Source organism: Setaria viridis, chromosome 5, assembly GCF_005286985.2.
Source record: "Setaria viridis chromosome 5, Setaria_viridis_v4.0, whole genome shotgun sequence".
Lineage (NCBI taxonomy): Eukaryota > Viridiplantae > Streptophyta > Magnoliopsida > Poales > Poaceae > Setaria > Setaria viridis.
Genome location: NC_048267.2, coordinates 20,881,235 through 20,899,940, shown reverse-complemented (window position 1 = coordinate 20,899,940; position 18,706 = coordinate 20,881,235). Strand labels below are relative to the sequence as shown.

Sequence of the window (18,706 nt, the reverse complement as noted above, 5' to 3'; positions counted from 1 at the left end):
CATGCAAGATCGGATCTCCGAGCTGGAAGGAGAAGTTGCCGACCTCGTGGACGGCCTGATCGAGCTCTCGGAGGAGAAGATGGAGGTAGAGATGGAGTTGGCAGTTGCCAATGCCCACCTAGAGGAGCACCAAGCTGAGCTTGAAGATATGCATGCCCTCAACATGCAGCTTGAAGCTCAGGAGGACCCTGAGGAAGACGAGGGAGCGTCCAGCATGGACATAGAAGAAGATGGCGCCCCTTCTCCGACTCATAGTGTCCAGTGGTAGCTTAAGGGTTCTTAGGGAACCTTCCTTTCTTTTGTTGTACTCCTCGGCAGCCTAGTTTTGGAAGAGCTGTAATAGGTTAGCCTTGAGTTGAGTACTCCCTGTGCTGAAACATCGTTGTGTATAAAGTCCACCGGTGCATAGTTTATCCTTTTTCGTATGGTGTGGATGCTAAGGTTGAGTGAGTGGTGCCATAACCCTGTGCTGTTTTCGGGGAGCCTGTTCAGTTGGCCAACCCTAGTTGCGAGCCAGAGTGCGCCGACCCTTGAGGCAGTCTCCGCCTCGTCCGACCCTCTTCGAGTATGGACCGTATCCGCCCCCTTGGTTCGAGTGGATCCGACCCTAGGAGTCTGTATGTGGCATGTGTGCCTGACGTGGAATACCGGGATAAGTAGAGGATATCTATGTGAAAATGGGAGGAATGTGCTTCCTCTATGAGGACGTGTGATGCACCATTGGCAAGAGTCGCATTAAAGGATTTAATTCATACGTTCCCATTTGTTGGAGTATACCTAAGGTTATGAAAGTAATGGGGCGTTAACTCTTGCAGATGGCGCACCGCACGAGGTCTGGAACTATGCCCAGTGGTAGTGATCAGCGACAGGATCTTCCCCCACCCCCGCCACCATCGCCGTTGGAGGCAATCTTAGCAACTCAAACCGAGCTGCTAAGGCATCTGGTGTAAGGACAACAACCGCAGCCACATGGTGGTAGAGCACAGCAGCAGCCGCATGTCACGCGGTACGAGGACTTTCTGGGGACGCAGCCCCCGCTGTTCCAAAAGACACAAGAACCCCTTGACGCTGATGCATGGGTTCGTACGATCGAATCCAAGTTTGAGCTTCTTACCGCTCCATGCCCTGACAACAACAAGGCGCGGTTCGCAGCTCAGCAGCTGCGTGGTTCCGCCCGGCTTTGGTGGGACCACTACCATGCCATGCTACCTGCTGACCACGTGGTCAGTTGGAATGAGTTCAAGACGGCGTTTAAAGCGCATCACATTCCCGAAGGTCTCCTGGAGCGCAAGCTCAACGAGTTTCTGGCCCTCACCCAAGGAACCCGGGATGTGCTGCACTACGCCCAGGCGTTCAACGACCTCTGCCGTTATGCTGGTTATCATGCGGACACCGATGAGAAGAAGCGGGACAGATTCCGCCGAGGACTGAGCTTGGAGCTCAGGGAAAGGCTGAACCCCATCAGGGTAGACACCTATAACAAGTTGGTCAACCTGGCCATCTCCCAGGAGGACTGCATGCAAGCTCTCAAGGCCGACCAGAAGAGGAAAGCCTCTGTGGCTTTTCCGAGCCCGCCAACCCGAAGGTTCCGGATGATCCCTCCACAAGCCCCTGGCCGACCCCAACAGTCAGGGAATTGGATCGCCCGACCCCCGCCGGCCGCAATGCCTCGTTTCCCAGGCTTCCAACCGCAAGTACCCCGGCCAACCCTGCCAACGCCAGCTCGTCCGGCAGCCAGTAACAGATGTTTCACCTGCGGCAATGAGGGACATTTTGCAAAGGACTGCCCCAGGAACAAGAATCAGCAGCAAGGCCAGAACCCCATGACAGCCAGAGGAAGAAGGCCCAAGGTGCAAGTCCGACAAGGCCGACTCAACTACACCAGCTTGACCGAACTTCCCGAAGGTGCGTCAGTAATGACGGGTACTTTCCTTGTTTTAAATCAAGCTGTTGTTGTGTTGTTTGATTCGGGAGCCTCTCATAGCTTTATCGGGAATAAGGCAAGGGAAAGATGTGGGATAAGTGTCGGTCACACTAAGGAACCCTATGTGATCGCCACTCCTGGAGGAAGGATAACGTCGGATCAGGTCATTATTCTTGTACCTCTCCAGCTAGGCCCCACCCTCTTCAAGGAAAACCTTATCATCCTTGACCTCGAAGGCCTAGATTTCATCCTTGGCATGGATTGGATGGCCCGACATCATGTTGTTTTAGACACATCAGCCCGATCTCTTTACATCAGCTCACCCTCTCATGGCAGTTCTACCCTATCCTTGACCCAACCTGAGTCTTCGACTCCTTATGCCTATCCTCTCGTGGGAGCCCGTTTAGAAGACCTCCCGGTTATCTGTGAGTACCCAGAGGTGTTTCCAGAAGATTTGCCAGGCATGCCACCTGACAGAGAAGTGGAGTTTTCTATAGAGTTGCTTCCTGGCACAGCCCCGATATCTAAGAGACCCTATCGGATGCCACCCGCTGAGTTAGCCGTGTTGAAGACCCAGTTACACGACCTGTTGGAAAAGGGCTTCATTCGACCCAGTACATCATCTTGGGGTTGTCCCGCCCTGTTTGTGAAGAAGAAAGACGGCAGTTTACGGATGTGTGTGGATTACCGACCCCTCAATGCGGTAACAGTCAAGAACAAGTACCCACTGCCCCGCATTGATGTCTTATTCGATCAGTTAGCCGGAGCAAAAGTGTTCTCCAAGATCGATCTTCGTTCTGGTTATCACCAAATCAAGATTCGACCTTATGACATACCCAAGACAGCTTTCTCTACCAGATATGGACTGTATGAGTACCTAGTCATGTCCTTTGGACTCACCAATGCACCCGCTTACTTCATGTACCTTATGAACTCGGTGTTTATGCCCGAGCTGGACAAGTTTGTAGTGGTGTTCATTGATGATATCCTAGTGTACTCAAAGGACAAGAAAGAGCATGCCGCCCATCTTCACATAGTTCTCCAACGACTGAGAGATCATCAGCTTTATGCAAAGTTCTCCAAGTGTGAGTTTTGGTTAGATAGTGTCAAGTTTTTGGGACACACTATCTCCAAGGACGGTATCGCCGTGGATCCCAGTAAGGTGCAAGAAGTCATGGAATGGAAGCCCCCTGCCTCGGTACACCAGATCAGGAGTTTCCTTGGACTGGCAGGTTACTATCGGCGTTTTATACCGGATTTCTCCAAGATAGCTAAGCCGATGACCGAGTTGCTAAAGAAGGAGGCCAAGTTTGTGTGGGACACCAAGTGTGAAGAAGCTTTCAAGACCCTGAAGCACTTGCTGACCACCGCCCCAGTTTTGACTCAACCCGACCCCTCTAGGCCGTATGACGTATACTGTGACGCCTCTAGCACTGGACTCGGATGTGTTCTTATGCAAGACAGCCGAGTCATTGCCTATGCCTCACGTGCGTTACGACCTCATGAGCTGAACTACCCGACCCATGACCTTGAGTTGGCAGCAGTGATACATGCCTTGAAGATATGGAGGCACTACTTAATGGGAGCTCACTGCAACATTTATACCGACCACAAGAGCCTCAAGTACATCTTCACTCAAGCCGACCTCAACATGCGTCAGAGAAGATGGCTGGAGTTGATAAAGGATTATGAGTTGGAAGTGCACTATCACCCTGGCAAGGCCAATGTGGTAGCCGATGCCCTCAGTCGCAAACCCCATTGCAACTTCTTGTTGTCGACAACCTTCACCAAAACCCTGTGTCACGAGATGGGAAAACTAAGTTTAGAGATTGTTCCTCATGGAACCCTTGATCACATCACCCTTGACTCAGTTTTGGAGGACCGAATTCGGTCAGCACAAGTGGAGGATAAGGATGTAAAACGGATCATCAGCAAGATCTCAGCGAAGGAGGAAGGATATAAGCTTTTCCGTCAGGACCAAACGAGAGGTGTGTATTATGGAAACCGACTAGTAGTGCCCGCCGACCCCGAATTGAGGAAGCAGATCCTAGATGAAGCTCATCTCTCCAAGTTCTCGATCCATCCTGGCAGCAATAAGATGTACCATGATCTTCGTCAAACCTTTTGGTGGAGTGGGATGAAACCGGAGATAGCTCGTTATGTTTCAGAATGTGACACTTGTCAACGTGTCAAGGCCAGTCACTTGAAGGTAGCAGGAACCCTGCAACCGCTACCTATTCCCTCTTGGAAATGGGAAGACATCAGCATGGATTTCATAGTTGGATTACCCGTTACAACTCAACGGTGTGATTCCATCTGAGTTATAGTGGACCGTCTGACCAAGACAGCACATTTCCTTCCTGTTCGAACTACCTATACAGTCAAGCAATATGCAGAGTGGTACCTCGACCGTATCGTTTCCCTACATGGTGTACCCAAGACCATCATCTCTGATCGAGGAGTTCAATTTGTGGCCCGTTTTTGGGAGCAATTACAAGCATCTATGGGCACCAAGCTCATCCGAAGCTCAACGTATCATCCCCAAACCGATGGCCAAACCGAGAGAGTAAATCAGATCCTCGAAGACATGTTAAGAGCTTGTGTCATCCACTATGACAAAAACTGGGACAAGTGCCTGCCCTTAGCAGAGTTCTCCTACAATAACAGCTATCAGGCCAGTTTGAAGATGGCACCGTTTGAGGCCTTGTACGGCCGAAGATGCAGGACACCCTTGAACTGGTCCCAACCAGGAGAGAGACAGGTTTATGGCCCTGACTTAGTGGCAGAAGCCGAGGAGCAAGTGAAGGTAATCCAGGCAAATCTCAAGGCTGCCCAATCTCGACAGAAGAGTTGCTCCGACCAGCGGAGGAGACCTCTCCAGTTCGACCTTGGTGATCATGTGTACCTTCGAGTCTCCCCGACCAAAGGAGTGCAACGGTTTGGAATAAAGGGCAAGTTAGCTCCCCGCTATGTTGGCCCTTATGAGATTGTGGAGAAATGTGGACCCGTTGCTTACCGGATCCAACTCCCAGAACAGCTATCAGCCATACATGATGTTTTCCATGTGTCTCAGTTGAAGAAATGTGTCCGAATTCCAGCAGAGATCTTAGAACAAGAACAGCTTCAAGTAGAACCTGACCTGACCTACGCCGAGTACCCAGATCGAGTTCTTGACCAAAAGGAAAGGCACACCCGACGCCAAGTGGTAAGGATGTACAAGATCCTCTGTAGAAACCACACCAAAGATGAAGCAACGTGGGAAACGGACGAATATCTGAATAAGCGTTTCCCAGGTTTTCTGTCCCATCAAGGAGGTAAGAACAGCACACCCTTGATCTTTGAATCTCGGGACGAGATTCTTTTTAAGAGGGGTAGGCTGTAACGACCGACCCCTAACCTTTCCCAGTTAGGTTCGATCTCAGCCCTTAACCTTAGTCAGCTGTTCTGTTTGACCGCACCTAAGTGCTCAGTCTTCCGTCAGTTCCGACCCCTGAGATCCGACCCCTACCGTTTCGATCCTCTTCCGACCCTGGCGAGTTCAACCCGCCATCGGATCTTGCTGATCTTCCTCACCCGTCCGATCTATCCCTGGTGGACCCGTGAGATCTTTTTTCCAGATCCCCCGCGCCAGCCGCACTCGAGTTGCATGGCCGCCTCAGAGTCTTCCTGCCGCGTGGCTCGTCTTCTCCGACGCCATCGCCCAGTTTTGTCTCTGGCAAAGAACAGAGTTGGTTCCCGCGCCCCTTTTCCCCAATGGCAGCGGAAGCCCTCTGCACCCTTTCTGCAGAACCTCGTCTCCCACGCCCATCATCACGATACCAGATCCCGGCCCCGGAGATCGATGTCGCCCGTCTTTTCCGTCCCTTCCAGCAACAGTTGCGCCGCCCGGTCGTCGCTACCCGACGATTCCCCCATCGCCAACCCCGACCGCGGCCGCGACAGTTCCTTTCCCCGCTCTGTCAGAAGCCGCCCGACAATCTGTTGTTCCGCGCTCTCCCCCGCGCCGCGTTCGCTTGTCTTCCCACCTGTGCGCCCTCGTTTCTAGCGCCGTTTAACCGGTCGCTCCTATCACCTCTTCCGCACGACGACGCCCGCTCTCCGCCAAATCCCAACCACCGGTCTACCCGCGCCTACGCCGCCCTGACGGTATAGCGCAATGATCGCTGGCGTCACCCCCGGAGTTCTGCAGCACCGCCCTGTTTGCTCAATCGCCGCCACGGCAGAGCACTCCAGTGCTTCTCCCCGGCCTTCGCGCCGCTCCCCTTCTCTCTCTCCGCGACGTTTCCGTTTCCTCTGCTCCAGCAGCTATAAAAGGAATGCCCCCGTCACCGGAGTTCCCTCCGCCTTGGTTGCCTTAAGCCTCCTATAGCTCCCTGCTCAAGCTCCTAGCGCCACCCATCCAGTTCTTGAGAAGTTCTTCTCCCAGTTCCTTCTCAGTTCCTCCAAGTCACCCAGCAGCTTGCTCCTTTGTGCTGCGTAGAGCTCTCTTGTGATCCACAAGAAGCGCCGCCGCCGGAGCATCGCCAGTCTTAGTCCTTGCTCAAAGCTTTAGTCCCTTCGCCCAAGTCTGCCTCTTTCCGACCCCAAGCTTTCCTTTCAGGAAGAAGGTGAGTTGCCGACCCTAAGTCCGCTTCGCCCGACCCCTCCTATCCGCCCGACCCCAGTTCCATCTCGTCCGACCCTGTCTGTTCCGCCGACCCTTGTCCGCCTCGCCCGAGGGCTTGGCTGTGATCTTTTCCTTCGACTCGAGGGTGTACGTGTAAGACTTGGGAACCCTGAAGCGCTTGCGTCTAAGGATCCCAGTTGTCACATCCTCTAGTACAAAGGATCAGACCACTAGTTTCCCTTCCTACCCTTACCTGTTGATTATCATCAGCTCTCTCGAACCACCATAACCTCCTGCTCTTTGTCGCAAGTTTCTGGGCTCAGGCGAGCCAGTGTTGCTGTTGAATCAAACGTTAAGCTAACCCTTGCATTGCATTCGTGTAGAGCTGCACCTCGCCGACGGCTTCTACGAGTTGCACCCGGCGCCCTACGAAGAAGCTGTAACCGAGTTCCTGCCCGCGGAAGCCGAAGCCACCCCCGAAGTCGAGCAGTTCCCGCCCCCTTTGCTTGCAGGCAAGCCCCGGTCGCATGAGAATCCTACGTGTTTTGCCAAACTTGCGCATGCCTTCCGTATAGCATGTTTGTACATTTACGTCTAGGAGTTGTGTGAAACCATAGATGCATGACTTAGGTAACCATGATCTGAGCACTAGCTGTTGGACCGAGTAGCTGCACTGCTTAAATAGGAGACGGTAAAAGTCGAGTGATCTCCTGTCACTCGCGAGTTGTAGGAGTTGCATGAGTTACTCTCCTGTCACAACTATAAGGACGATGGACGGGGCAGGGTTTGGTAACTCTTTGGTGGTCGGATGGACGCCCCGTCTGTCTATGAAAACTTGCTAAGGTCCGACAGTGGTGGTGTTCGTGATCAAGTGTTTGAAAGTACTAGCCTCATACTTAGTATGGGATGAGGAAGCCTAGTACCGGATTGAACCTAGACGTGAGCGGTCGCCCCATTGTTCTTGGAACGGAGTTTCCCCTGCTGGTTATCGCACGTGGTGGCAATGTGTGGTCACAGGACGGCAGAGGCCGGTTCTGTGGAACCTTGCACCAAAGGAAATGGGCCCGACACGGGTTAGGGGATTGATGGGGAAGGCCGACACAGGAAGCGACCTCCGGGTGCGCGGATGTCGTGGGGCTAGGTTCACCATGCATGGATAAAGAACTCGAATCGATTCGTCTGCCTCTCACAGTCTGAGATTTCTTGATCGCTATGTCACCCTGAGTAATTGAGGAATCTGATGATGGCAAATGTTTGTTGATATACTTACATGTCTTGTTCGGCTCTATGTTTGCTTAGAACAGGATGCACAACCTAGACTGGTAAATGAACCTAGAACCGGAGCTAAAAACTTGAAAAACTAGGTTACTAGTGCTTTTGGCAAACAAACCCCTCAGCCAAAAAGCTTGCATGTCTAGAAGGAGGAGTAGTCCTTGCTCCTATCGGCTAAGTCTTGCTGAGCTTAGTAGCTCAGCCTTGTTGTGGCTTCTGTTTCAGGTGAAGTTGCCGCGTCCGACCCCTCTCTGGTTGGTGCTTGGCCACCCCAGCTCCCGCCAGGCTGGACGGTCGAGTGGGACCCTTCCTCGGACGGCGAGGAGAGGACCCAATGATGTTCTGGCTGGCCTCGCCCAGGACATCCGACCCCGACGAAGTCTTCCGCTAGCTTCCTCTGATCTTGTTTTGTAAACCCTAATGTTGGATTTTATGGTGGAACCAAAATGAGTAAAATTTGTTTAAATCCGTGGACTCGTTGTATTCTCTGTAAACGCTCACCTTGTGTGGGTTGCTGAACTCGATCCTGTTTAAAGTGGTTAAATCGGATGAAGTCCGACGGCGCTTCGTGTTAGCTCGAGTTAACCAGGAGTGTCGCATGTTAGGCGGCTAAACTCTGCTTAATCAAGCTAATCCGAGGTGGTTCCGCCACACTGGGTCATCCAATCTAGTCTCCCACTAATGGCAAATGAAATCAGGTGGTCCATCGTGGCTGGGTTTGGATTTCCTGGAGGCCAATTCCATTCCAAGTTGCATGGAAAAAACCGCGGAAATGGGAGCCGTTGGGAGGTCGGTCGGTCGCGAGCAGGCGTGGAAATGTGGTCTGTGGATGCAGAGGCAGTCAGTGGTTTGGCTTCTTGTCCAAGTCGTGCAAACAGCTGCACCGCCCACGCCACGCCGGTTGGCACTGCAGCGCGTCCAGTGCTGAGAGAGAGGACCGACGGTGTCTGCCTCCTCAGGTCTCGCTGGAGCCATCTTTTTTCTTTTAGAAAAAGGAAATCATCTGCCCAGATGAATCGGTGGAATATTTATCATATACTCTGAATTGACGGTTATGTTCAAGGAACCTTGGTATCCGTGACCTTTGATGCGTTTGGACTTGAGGGAGTCTCCGAGTTGAATCAGTGGGCGGCTAGATGCCTAGATCAGCCAACGCAATTCACCATTTGCGTTTTTAGGAGCTCACGATCCTATAGAAATAAACTGTTTTCTATGAAGCTTGTGTGAAATAAACTGTTATAGTAAAAATATATAAGCTGATTATGGCCTGATGTAGACAAGTAGAAAATGCCTCCATGTCCATCTAGACATCTACTCCACGGGATCGGTGGAGTGGAAGTATCTGAAGTTGGAAGCCGTTCCTCTACAGTACTACTCTCTGCGTATGAGTCACTGACGTGTGAAGTTAGGCTAACATGTGAATTACTACTGCACACGAGTCTCATCGACAAGTATTTTTTATTGGCTTGATTTTTGTCGGGACAACAAACTGTTCTCTATCCACGCCCACAAAACTCTATAGGCTTCATGAAGCTTATACAAAATCAGGCGGGACTTGGATTGGATTTTATATGCTCAAGTCTATATTTGATCTAATATTTTTGTTTCCCGAGCAAACCCAATCAAAGTGGCTTATATGCCACCCCGTTTCAAAATGTTTGTCTGGCCTATGTAAGTAGATGACAATATATTACCTCCATACTTTAACATGATCCGTATTACGTATCAGATACGTATCTATATCTGATACTCCGATACAACTTTATGTTCTTAATATCTTTAAGGTTGTGTTTGAATTTAGAAATATGGAGGGCTTAGGATTGAATTGAGTTGAATACCAAATCAGACTGGTTTTGGAAATGGATATAACACCAAATCTATTGTTTGGATTTTGGAAATGGATATAACACCAAATCTATTGTTTGGATGTTGATGAAATTGCTAGAGGGAATTCAACTGAGTGGCAAATCCAATTTGTGTTTGGATATCCATAGCATGGAATATCCGGTGAGGGAGTCACGGAGGGGCGCGGAGGGCGCGGCGAAGGGAGGCAGGGGAGGGCGCGGGGGCGACTCGTCGGCGGAGGGGTGGCGCAGTTCACTGCTGAGGGAAGCAGGGGAGCGGCAGCGCGTGGGGGACGGGTGAGCACAATTCCAGTCAATACGCGGGGGAGGGGGGTGGGAGGGGAGCTCGGTATTGGGAGCAGGAGGGTGAGCACGTGAAGAATCCCGATTGGTATTGGAGCTGATTTACAATTCCAAATTCCATGACTTCCAAACAGTTGGCATTCTGATGTTCCAATGCCAATTCCCAATTCCGAGGTTGAATATCTACATCCAAACGAAGCTTTAGAAAATTGATGTACCATGTATTCATATTGGTTCATACTGATGTATCCGTATTGATGTTGCATAGATTCATGACGTAGAAATAGGTAAATATTTTAATAGAATTATGTTAGATTTGTACTCCCTCATTTATGAAATAAAGGGCATTCTAGAGATTTCAGAATAGATTAGTAATTCTAGTAAAAGACGCATGTATTCTGAGTTATGATGTAGGTGTTTTGGTTGTTTTAATCAATCAATCAACCAAAATTATTCGGTTAACCTTGAGAAGAATTAAATGAGCAATTATCCAAATGTGTCTATAGTAATAGAGTTCCTTGTATTTAATTTGTGGATAAATTTAAAATGCCTGGATGATTTATATTCAATGACGGAGGAAGTAACTATTTTGATAGAACAATTGTTCATCCATCCAAGATAAACCAGGAATTCGTACTATAATTTTTTTAGATAGTTCTCCAGTATCCTTAGATTTGCAGACCAGATAAACATCGTGAAATAGAAATGATTTATATATTTTTTGAGTTTTGCTATTTGTCCGTCTACATATTTTTGGAATCTGTCGAATTTTTTGATGTTGCAAGTGTTGTCATTTATTGATGCAAACATTATTTTTCGATGTTTCAAAATATTTTATAATTTTAGGGGAGGAAATGTGTCAGATTTCTTCTGATGTTACATATGTTATTTAGTACGTTTCAATGTATTGTTCTTGCACATTGCATAGTACTTTATGTTTTAGTCATATGCAGTATGGGAGAATAACATTCGCAACATTAGAAAATAACATATGCAATATCATAAAATTCAACAGATTTCACCCCTAAAAATCTATCACAGATAAATAGACACTGCCTATTATTTTTCTTGATCGAATCTAATTTTTAATTTGTCAAAATATTTTAATGGAATCTTACATTAACACTCCCTCTATAATATCCAGTGAACCTACTATTTGTAGGCTTCACCGAGAACAAGAAGAGGAAAAAAAACTTCCCGCTAAAATCCATTTAATCAGCTTTGTTGTAGTCACATTAACCTTGTGTTTTAATCGCCATTCAAAGCACTGCACATTAAATCCACATTCAAACGTCATGTGCATAGAATCCCCATGCAAAGCCAACACGTGCTATCCACATGGAATGTGATAATCAAATTTGGAGTTTTCCTATTTGTACGATGATCTTCCGCTTGTACGCCGATCAAATATGGATAGAGCTTATCAGCCACCGAACAGTGTTTTTCTCTCACAATAAATCAGCCGTTTCAGCTTTTCAGCCGGCTTATAAGTCCAGCCGAACAGGTCCAGAGGAAGCATCATTTTACTTGCTACAAAATTTGTCTTGCTTAAAACCCGAAAACCTCGTCCTTCGTTTGGCGTTGCATGCAATGCCATTCTAAAAAAACAAATAGCGTTATATATCTTATATAATTCCTAACAAATTTTGTTAATACGGTAGAATATCAAGTTTTAGTCTATTGTGGATCCCAACAGACAAACACGAGACTCGTGGCGACCTGGAAGAGCCAGAAACATGGAGGACACGTGTGAGAGATCTTCACTTTCCTGCGGCTGGACAACGAGGAGAGAGAGGGTGGGGACCAAATCCAAAACCCGCCCATGGTATTGGCTCCCGCCCACAGAGGCAGCGGAAACAGGTGCCGTCGCTGTACGATTTCCTCAAAACCGGGAGCCCAACCTGCAGCCGGCAGCCTAGGCTTTAGTTGCCAAAATTTGAAGGTGCCAAAATACTGTTACAAGTACTGTAGCACACTGTAACGTTTCGTTTGTATTTGTGAATTATTATCCAAACATTGACTAATTAGGCTCAAAAGATTCGTCTTGCAAAGTACAACAAAACTGTGCAATTAGTTTTTAATTTCGTCTACATTTAGTACTTCATACATGTACCGCAAGTTTGATGTGATGGAGAATTTTCTTTTTGCATAGTGTCAAAGTTGGGAGTTGGGGATGAACTAAACCAGGGCCTAGTTTTTCTTTTACCTTTTTCCTTCCGCTCGGAGAGTTGGGCGCGCGTGTTTCGTCCGGCCCTTTTCCAGGTCCGCGGTATGTGACGAAAAGCTCCCCCTCCCCCCGCGGGTCTGGTGGGCGCGGGCGCGCGGCTGCACGGGATCGGTTCGGGACGGGGAAGCCACGCGCTGCGGGTGCGGGCGCCTCCTCCCCGGCATTCTTCTGCCGCCAGCCACCTCAGATCAGATGCGTGCGCGCTCTTTCTCTCTAGTGTGGTCTCCTGTCCTGCTTCGTGGGGCGGGGTCCGCCTGTTTTTCGTTCTCTCTCGTCGGTCCGGCTGAGTCATCGCCACCCAACAGACTGTACCGTGTTTCGGAGTGAACCCAGAGTTGCTGCTGAGCAGGAATGGATCACCTCCTATTACGTGCAAGCATCTCGTGTGCCGAATTTGCTTTGCAGCCGCGCACATGAAAGAAACAGATCCTGCTGCTTTTTTTGAAATAATGTACATCCTGCTGCTCACCACGAACACGTATGTTAAGATAATCTTTTGCTAGGAGTAGGGCAGGAGGACGTTGGCAAACGGGGCTCTGCGTTGCACTGCAGTACAAAGTGCCGTTGGAGCTGCTGGTAAGGTTCGCAGTACAAGTAGTAGTATTTGGAGGCAGCTCCCTGCCTCCCTGTGGTCGCCTCCAGTTTGTGCGCTACTAGAATCCATTCCTCGGACGCGGCTTCTTGCGAAGGGGGGCGCCGTCGCGCCGAGCACCCGGTAACCACGCGGCGGGCCCCGCGATCTCGCTCTCCCCCCATCCATTTCGCCTCGCGGCGCCGAATCCGCCTTCCCCTGCCTTTCCCAAACCACTGGCGCCCAACCCAACCAAGGTCTGAGGTCTCCCCCTACTTATAAAACAGCACACCCTCGCTCCACCACCATTGTCGCCATCTCCGCTTCCGCATTCGCATCAATCAGCCACCTCCAATCTCGAAGCACCCGTCAGCGCCGCCTCCCTCTTCATCAACCTCCGCGCGTCAAGGCTCGGCTCGCGATCGGCGGATCCACCGAGCGGACCAAGATGCGGATGAGCTGCAACGGCTGCCGCGTCCTGCGCAAGGGCTGCAGCGACGCCTGCACCATCCGCCCCTGCCTGCAGTGGATCAAGACCCCCGAGGCGCAGGCCAACGCCACCGTCTTCCTCGCCAAGTTCTACGGCCGGGCCGGGCTGCTCAACCTGCTCGCCGCCGCGCCCGCCGACCACCTCCGCCCGGCGGTCTTCCGCTCCCTGCTCTACGAGGCGTGCGGCCGCATCGTCAACCCAGTCTACGGTTCCGTCGGCCTGCTCTGGTCTGGCCAGTGGCAGGCGTGCCAGGCCGCCGTCGAGGCCGTGCTCAAGGGGGACCCCGTCGTGCAGGTCGACGCCGCGTCAGAAGCCGCCGCGGCCCCGCCGTTGCTCGGCGCCAGGGCGCCGGGCGCTGCTGCCTACGACATCCGCCACGTCGCTAAGGACCCCGACGCAGCCGCGGCGGCCGATCTCCACGTCGCCCGCGGCGGGCGCACGCGGTTCAAGCGCGCCGCCGCCTCCTCCACTTGCTCCAAGCCCCACCACAAGGGCAAGGTCAACAACAACAAGCGCGCCTCGCCCAGCTCTCCTTCGAGGCAACACCAGGAGCCGGAGGAGCTGGAACCTGAGCCGATGGTCGTCGAGCACGACGACGGCCGCGCGCCGAGCCACGACGAGGAGTCCGCTGGCAGCCACGATCACCAACTGCAGGGGTCGGAGGACACCGACGCGGAGGCAGGCTCCCACGTGAGCCAGGCCGAGGCCGAGCCACAGAGCCAAGCGGCGCCGGTGAGCAGCCAGGTGCTGGGAGCGGATCCGGAAGAAGAGGAGGTTGGGCTGGAGCTGACGCTCGGGTTCGAGCCGGCCGCCGCGAGGCAGGCGAAGGCGCGATCTGCGCGCTTCGACCTGAGCGCGGCGTCGAGCCTCATCGGCCTGCGGCTCGAGCAACCAGCCTGAGCTCACACCTCACCTCACACCTAAGAAAGAGGACAGTTTTGGGACCCCGCTTGTCAGAACTCAAGAGGCAAACAGCAGCCAACAAAATAGATTTCCTAGGTTTCTTTCCTTTTTTTAACCGTTGCCTTCCTTTCTTCTTTGTAAAGAGTAAAGGTTGGTGGACTGCAGACTGCACAGCACAGCGTCGTCGTAGGATTTCTCTGTTTCTTGTGTCCTGTACTCATGTGATGGTGTCTTTGTTCAAACTCTTGAAAGTTTGGCTCTTCCTGTCACAAAATTGAACTTGTTTATATAACATCAATATAGAAACCTCTCATGAGATTCATATTGAGATCAGAAACGAGATCAGATACAAAATTTAATTTTGTCTACTACCTTAGATGCCCCTCATTTGCATCGGGTATTCCAATTTTTATGCCACTTATATAGGTTCGATCTTTATCTACCCACTTTTTCTAATGGTATTTATCTACCACTTGAGTTTACCACGGTGATATACTTCCGTAAGTTATTAAGGCTCCCATTGGTTGGGCTTTCCAACCTGCTTTTGCTTTTGCAAAAGCTAAAAGCCAACCAAAGAGCCTAAAAGCTCTACGTGCTTTTGCCCAAAATCTACTTTTGCTCTAGTACAAAATCAAAAGCACCTTCCCCCTGCTTTCAAGTGCTTTTGGGGTAAAAAATTACCCACCTACCACTGGTTATGATGTACCCTTTCAGATCTATTTTTTCTCCCGCACGCACAGACCTCTCCTCTCCTCCGTTCACCCGCACAGCGCCATCTCCCCACCCGTCGCCCGCCGGCCTTCCTCCCCTTGCCATCGGCCGGCCGGCCGCCTCGGCCGGGCACCATCGCCGCCCCTGGCCGCCGGGCCTCGTGCCGCCGCCCCCTGACGGCCGTTCGCCGCCCCCATCGTTGGGCCCCCGCCGCCGGCCCCGTGACGCCCGCCGCCGGCCCCCATCGCCGGGCCGCCGTCGCGGGGCCATCTGACGGCCGCCGCCGCCCCCTAATTGCCGCCGCCGGGCCCATCACCGCCCCCCCCCGACGCTCGACGCCGCCCCCATCGTCGGGCCCCGCCGCCGCCCCAGTGACGCCCACCGCCGTCCCCCATCGCCAGGCCGCCGTCGCTGGGCCATCTGACGGCCGCCGCCGCCTCCTAATCGCCGCCCCCCCCCCCGACGCTCTCCGCCGCCCCCTAACGCCCGCCGTCGGGCTCTCGTCGCCGGCGCCCTGAGGCTCGCCGCCGGCCCCCTGACGGCCGCCTCCTCCTCCTGACGCCCGCCGCCAGGCCCCCATCGCCGCCCCCCGACGCACGGCGTTGGCCCCCGACGCCCGCCGCCTCCCCTGGCAGCTGGGCTCCATCGTCGCCCCCCGACGGCCGCCGCCAGCTGCCGGGCCCGCGTCGCCCCCTGAGCGCCCACCGCCGGGCCCTGAGCGCCCCCCGAGCGCCCGCCGCCCCCTTGAACAGGAGGGCGCCCCATCGCCAGCGCCTTCCATCGCCGGCTCCTGCCCCTGCTCCTAGTGACTGACCAGGAGCATATAGTGGTATGTATCAACTAATTTTTTTATAATTTATAACACTTGTTTAGGGTAAATTATTTACACTAATTCAATTATTTTATGTTGTCAAGTACAATTACAACACAAAATCAAATAGGAAGCTACCTGCGAAAAGGAATTTCTTGAGGTATGAACAATCAATTGTATTGGTATTTGACTTACCTATCAACATCCACTATAGCCTGCTTATGAGATAAAGCACTTCTCTACTATCGGTTAAATGCAAAATGATAATTCAAAACTATATAATGGATGAACGTTTGTACTTTGAAATCTATGCTTATTTATTTCCCATTAGTTTAATAGTTGGATAGTTGGCTTCATAGTTATTTCTTAGCTTAGTTTTTATGAGTTTTCTTTGATTGGTTGAAGAATGGGTGATAAGGCGGATTGGAGTGATACTTTTTTAAGGCATTTGATTGATGCTTGCAAAGAAGAGATTGAAGCAGGGAATAGGCCGATGGGAATTTTCACCACTACCGGTTGGAAGAACGTTGTTTCCAAGTTTGCAGAAAAATCCGCTGGTGCTGCTTGTGCCCTTGCCACAATTCACGGCTCTGCAAGATCGAAGAGCATACTTACCATCCTCGACAACAAGCTCACCATGGTTTACATGGCTAGACTTCATGAAGAACATTGATAGAGCCATATCATACCACTAGTAGAAAATTGGCCTTTAGTCCCGGTTGGTAGGGTGCATATCTCCCGAAAATCCATCTAGGATAAACCAACCGGGACAAAAGGGGGGTCTTTAGTCCCGGATCTTTCAACCGGGAGTAAAGGTCACCCTTTAGTCTCGGTTGGTGTCACCAACCGGGACTAAATGGCACCCTGCATGGCACCCTGCGTGGCGCTTGAAATTTTCATGCATGCATCACGTACGTAGTACCACGGCCCTTTTGTTAACCTTTTGTAGTTGAGATTTTTTTAAAATGAAATCAACTAGTATTTAAACGAATAAAATTTGTAATTATACAATTACTATATATATACACAATTCATATACACAATTCAACTAGTACAAATCGATCATAATTAGTGCGTATGATATATACAAATAAAAAAAAGTATCTATCTACAATCTTCCCGTCGAGGTGTTGTTGATCGGAGTGTCTAATTGTCATCCATCGTAATAAAATTCTCCTTTTGGATTTACCACCTTGTCCATTAGGAATCCAATGAGACCTTCACATATTGCCGCTACTCTTTCTTCCTTCAAGAGTCCTTGTTGAATATTTAACATCTATAATTTGGAAATTTGTGAATGTTACACGAACAAATACATATAAGGAGCTAGAAAATAATTAACTAGTAATAGTTTTATTTTACGTACTTTAAAGTTGTGCGGCGTCATCTTTATTCCCTTGGGTCTCATAAAACTGTACATGTGCTCATAGATGTAGTAGCCACATAGATTATTCCTGGGTTCCTGTCTTAAGCACTTCAGTGCGGAAAAAAATAAGTTATGAAATATTCGTGTTATACAATGTAATAAATGTGCAAACTTCATACGTACCGGGAAGTCTGTGTTCCATGTAAGTTTTTCTTTGAATGGACCTTTGTGTGTCCTTATGAATTGTTTCCATGCACTACAGATTAGAATAATGAATGATATAGTGTAACAGGGATAAAATTTAGAAAATAAACTTTTGCATAGAGATAAAGGTCCAGAATTATTACAAGCCTAGCATGTCTTGGTACTCCACCGGATCTTTCCTTAATGAATGGAAGACAATGACGTGGCTTCTCTCAGGCTCAATTATAATAAGGATCCAGTGGAAGCTGCGTACGTAAAATAATCATGCATATTAGAGCTAACTAACATGTAGAGATAAGGAAAAAGACATCGAAAGTAGACGGTATACACACACTTACTTGAAGTTGTATGGAAGTAGTATGAAATCCTTGAATGTTTGTTTGTCTAGGAAATTGTATACTTCCACCAAGGTTTTTTCCAGCGCTAATTTTATCTGTTGTTGGTTAACTACAGATGGATCCATGAAGCCTATATGTAGGTACGCCTCTCGTCGGCACGTCTGAATTAGCATCCTACATAAAATGGAAGACGAAGTTAGTACGGTGACGCATGCCAAAATTTACATGTAGAGATAAACGAACACTTACAGAACCCAAGCGCTGATCAGAGAGACGTCCAGGGCATCATGATAGTACACTTCGTATATATCCTTGAAGGCTAGCCATAACACTTTCTCGCCTTCGCCATAAAAATCTATCGGTTTTACCTTCAGGCCGAGCATCTCCCTCGAGTCGGCGGATGCCATCATGTACCATTGATGGAATGCGTACATCTTTGTTGATAGCTTCCGTACCAATGAAGGCCTTACTAGAGGTTTGCCTAGCTCATAAGGCCATCTCGGCTCAGGGGGCGGTGCAGTTGGCGTCTCAACCTGCCCTAAGCATTCATCAAGTCCCAGACCTGTTTCTTGCATGAACTTCAATACTTCTGCTTGTTGATCCAAGGGCATTGCTGCTACCCTTTGAGCGTCTTTTTTTTGATTAATGGCGGCTGAGGTCGGGGACAGCACCACTGGAAGATGACTTTCCTTTCCTTTTGTCCTTTTCAACAGCCTTTACTAAAGCCCGTTCATAGTTTGATAAGAGTGATATCCTTTTCTTGGCTCCTTTTTCCATCCTGATAAAAAGGTTTAAATCTCTTTGATTTACTGGCGGTGGCTCCATCTCTTTTACTTTTTTTTCTTCGGCTTGTTTCTTGAACCACTCACTAGCCTCTCGTTGGATTTTTGCCCACTGTTCCGCATGAGTCATTGCCTCCCAGCGTTCCTTACGAGTCACTTCAGGCTCCTTTGTTTTCTTCTTTTTCTGTCTTTGCTTGGGAGGCAGTGCTCGTGACTTCTTTAGTGGTGTTGCAGGTTCCTTCATGGGGGCGGCTCTTGGTGCCGGCGACGGTGATCGGGGAGGGGTGTTGTTATTGTCATCGTCGCTCGCACCACCGGGATGTGGTGGAGATGGAGACCTTGATATAGCTGGAA

The 18,706-nt window shown here is 50.3% G+C and overlaps 1 protein-coding gene across 1 annotated transcript; it reads left to right on the top strand.

Moving 5' to 3' along the window:
* The first annotated feature begins 13,017 nt into the window (after positions 1-13,017).
* On the top strand, positions 13,018-14,462 carry LOC117855573 (uncharacterized). The gene has a single exon (XM_034737956.2). It carries the CDS (start codon positions 13,196-13,198, stop codon positions 14,135-14,137), a length of 942 nt encoding a protein of 313 aa, XP_034593847.1. The 5' UTR covers positions 13,018-13,195; the 3' UTR covers positions 14,138-14,462.
* Positions 14,463-18,706: the final 4,244 nt, after the last annotated feature.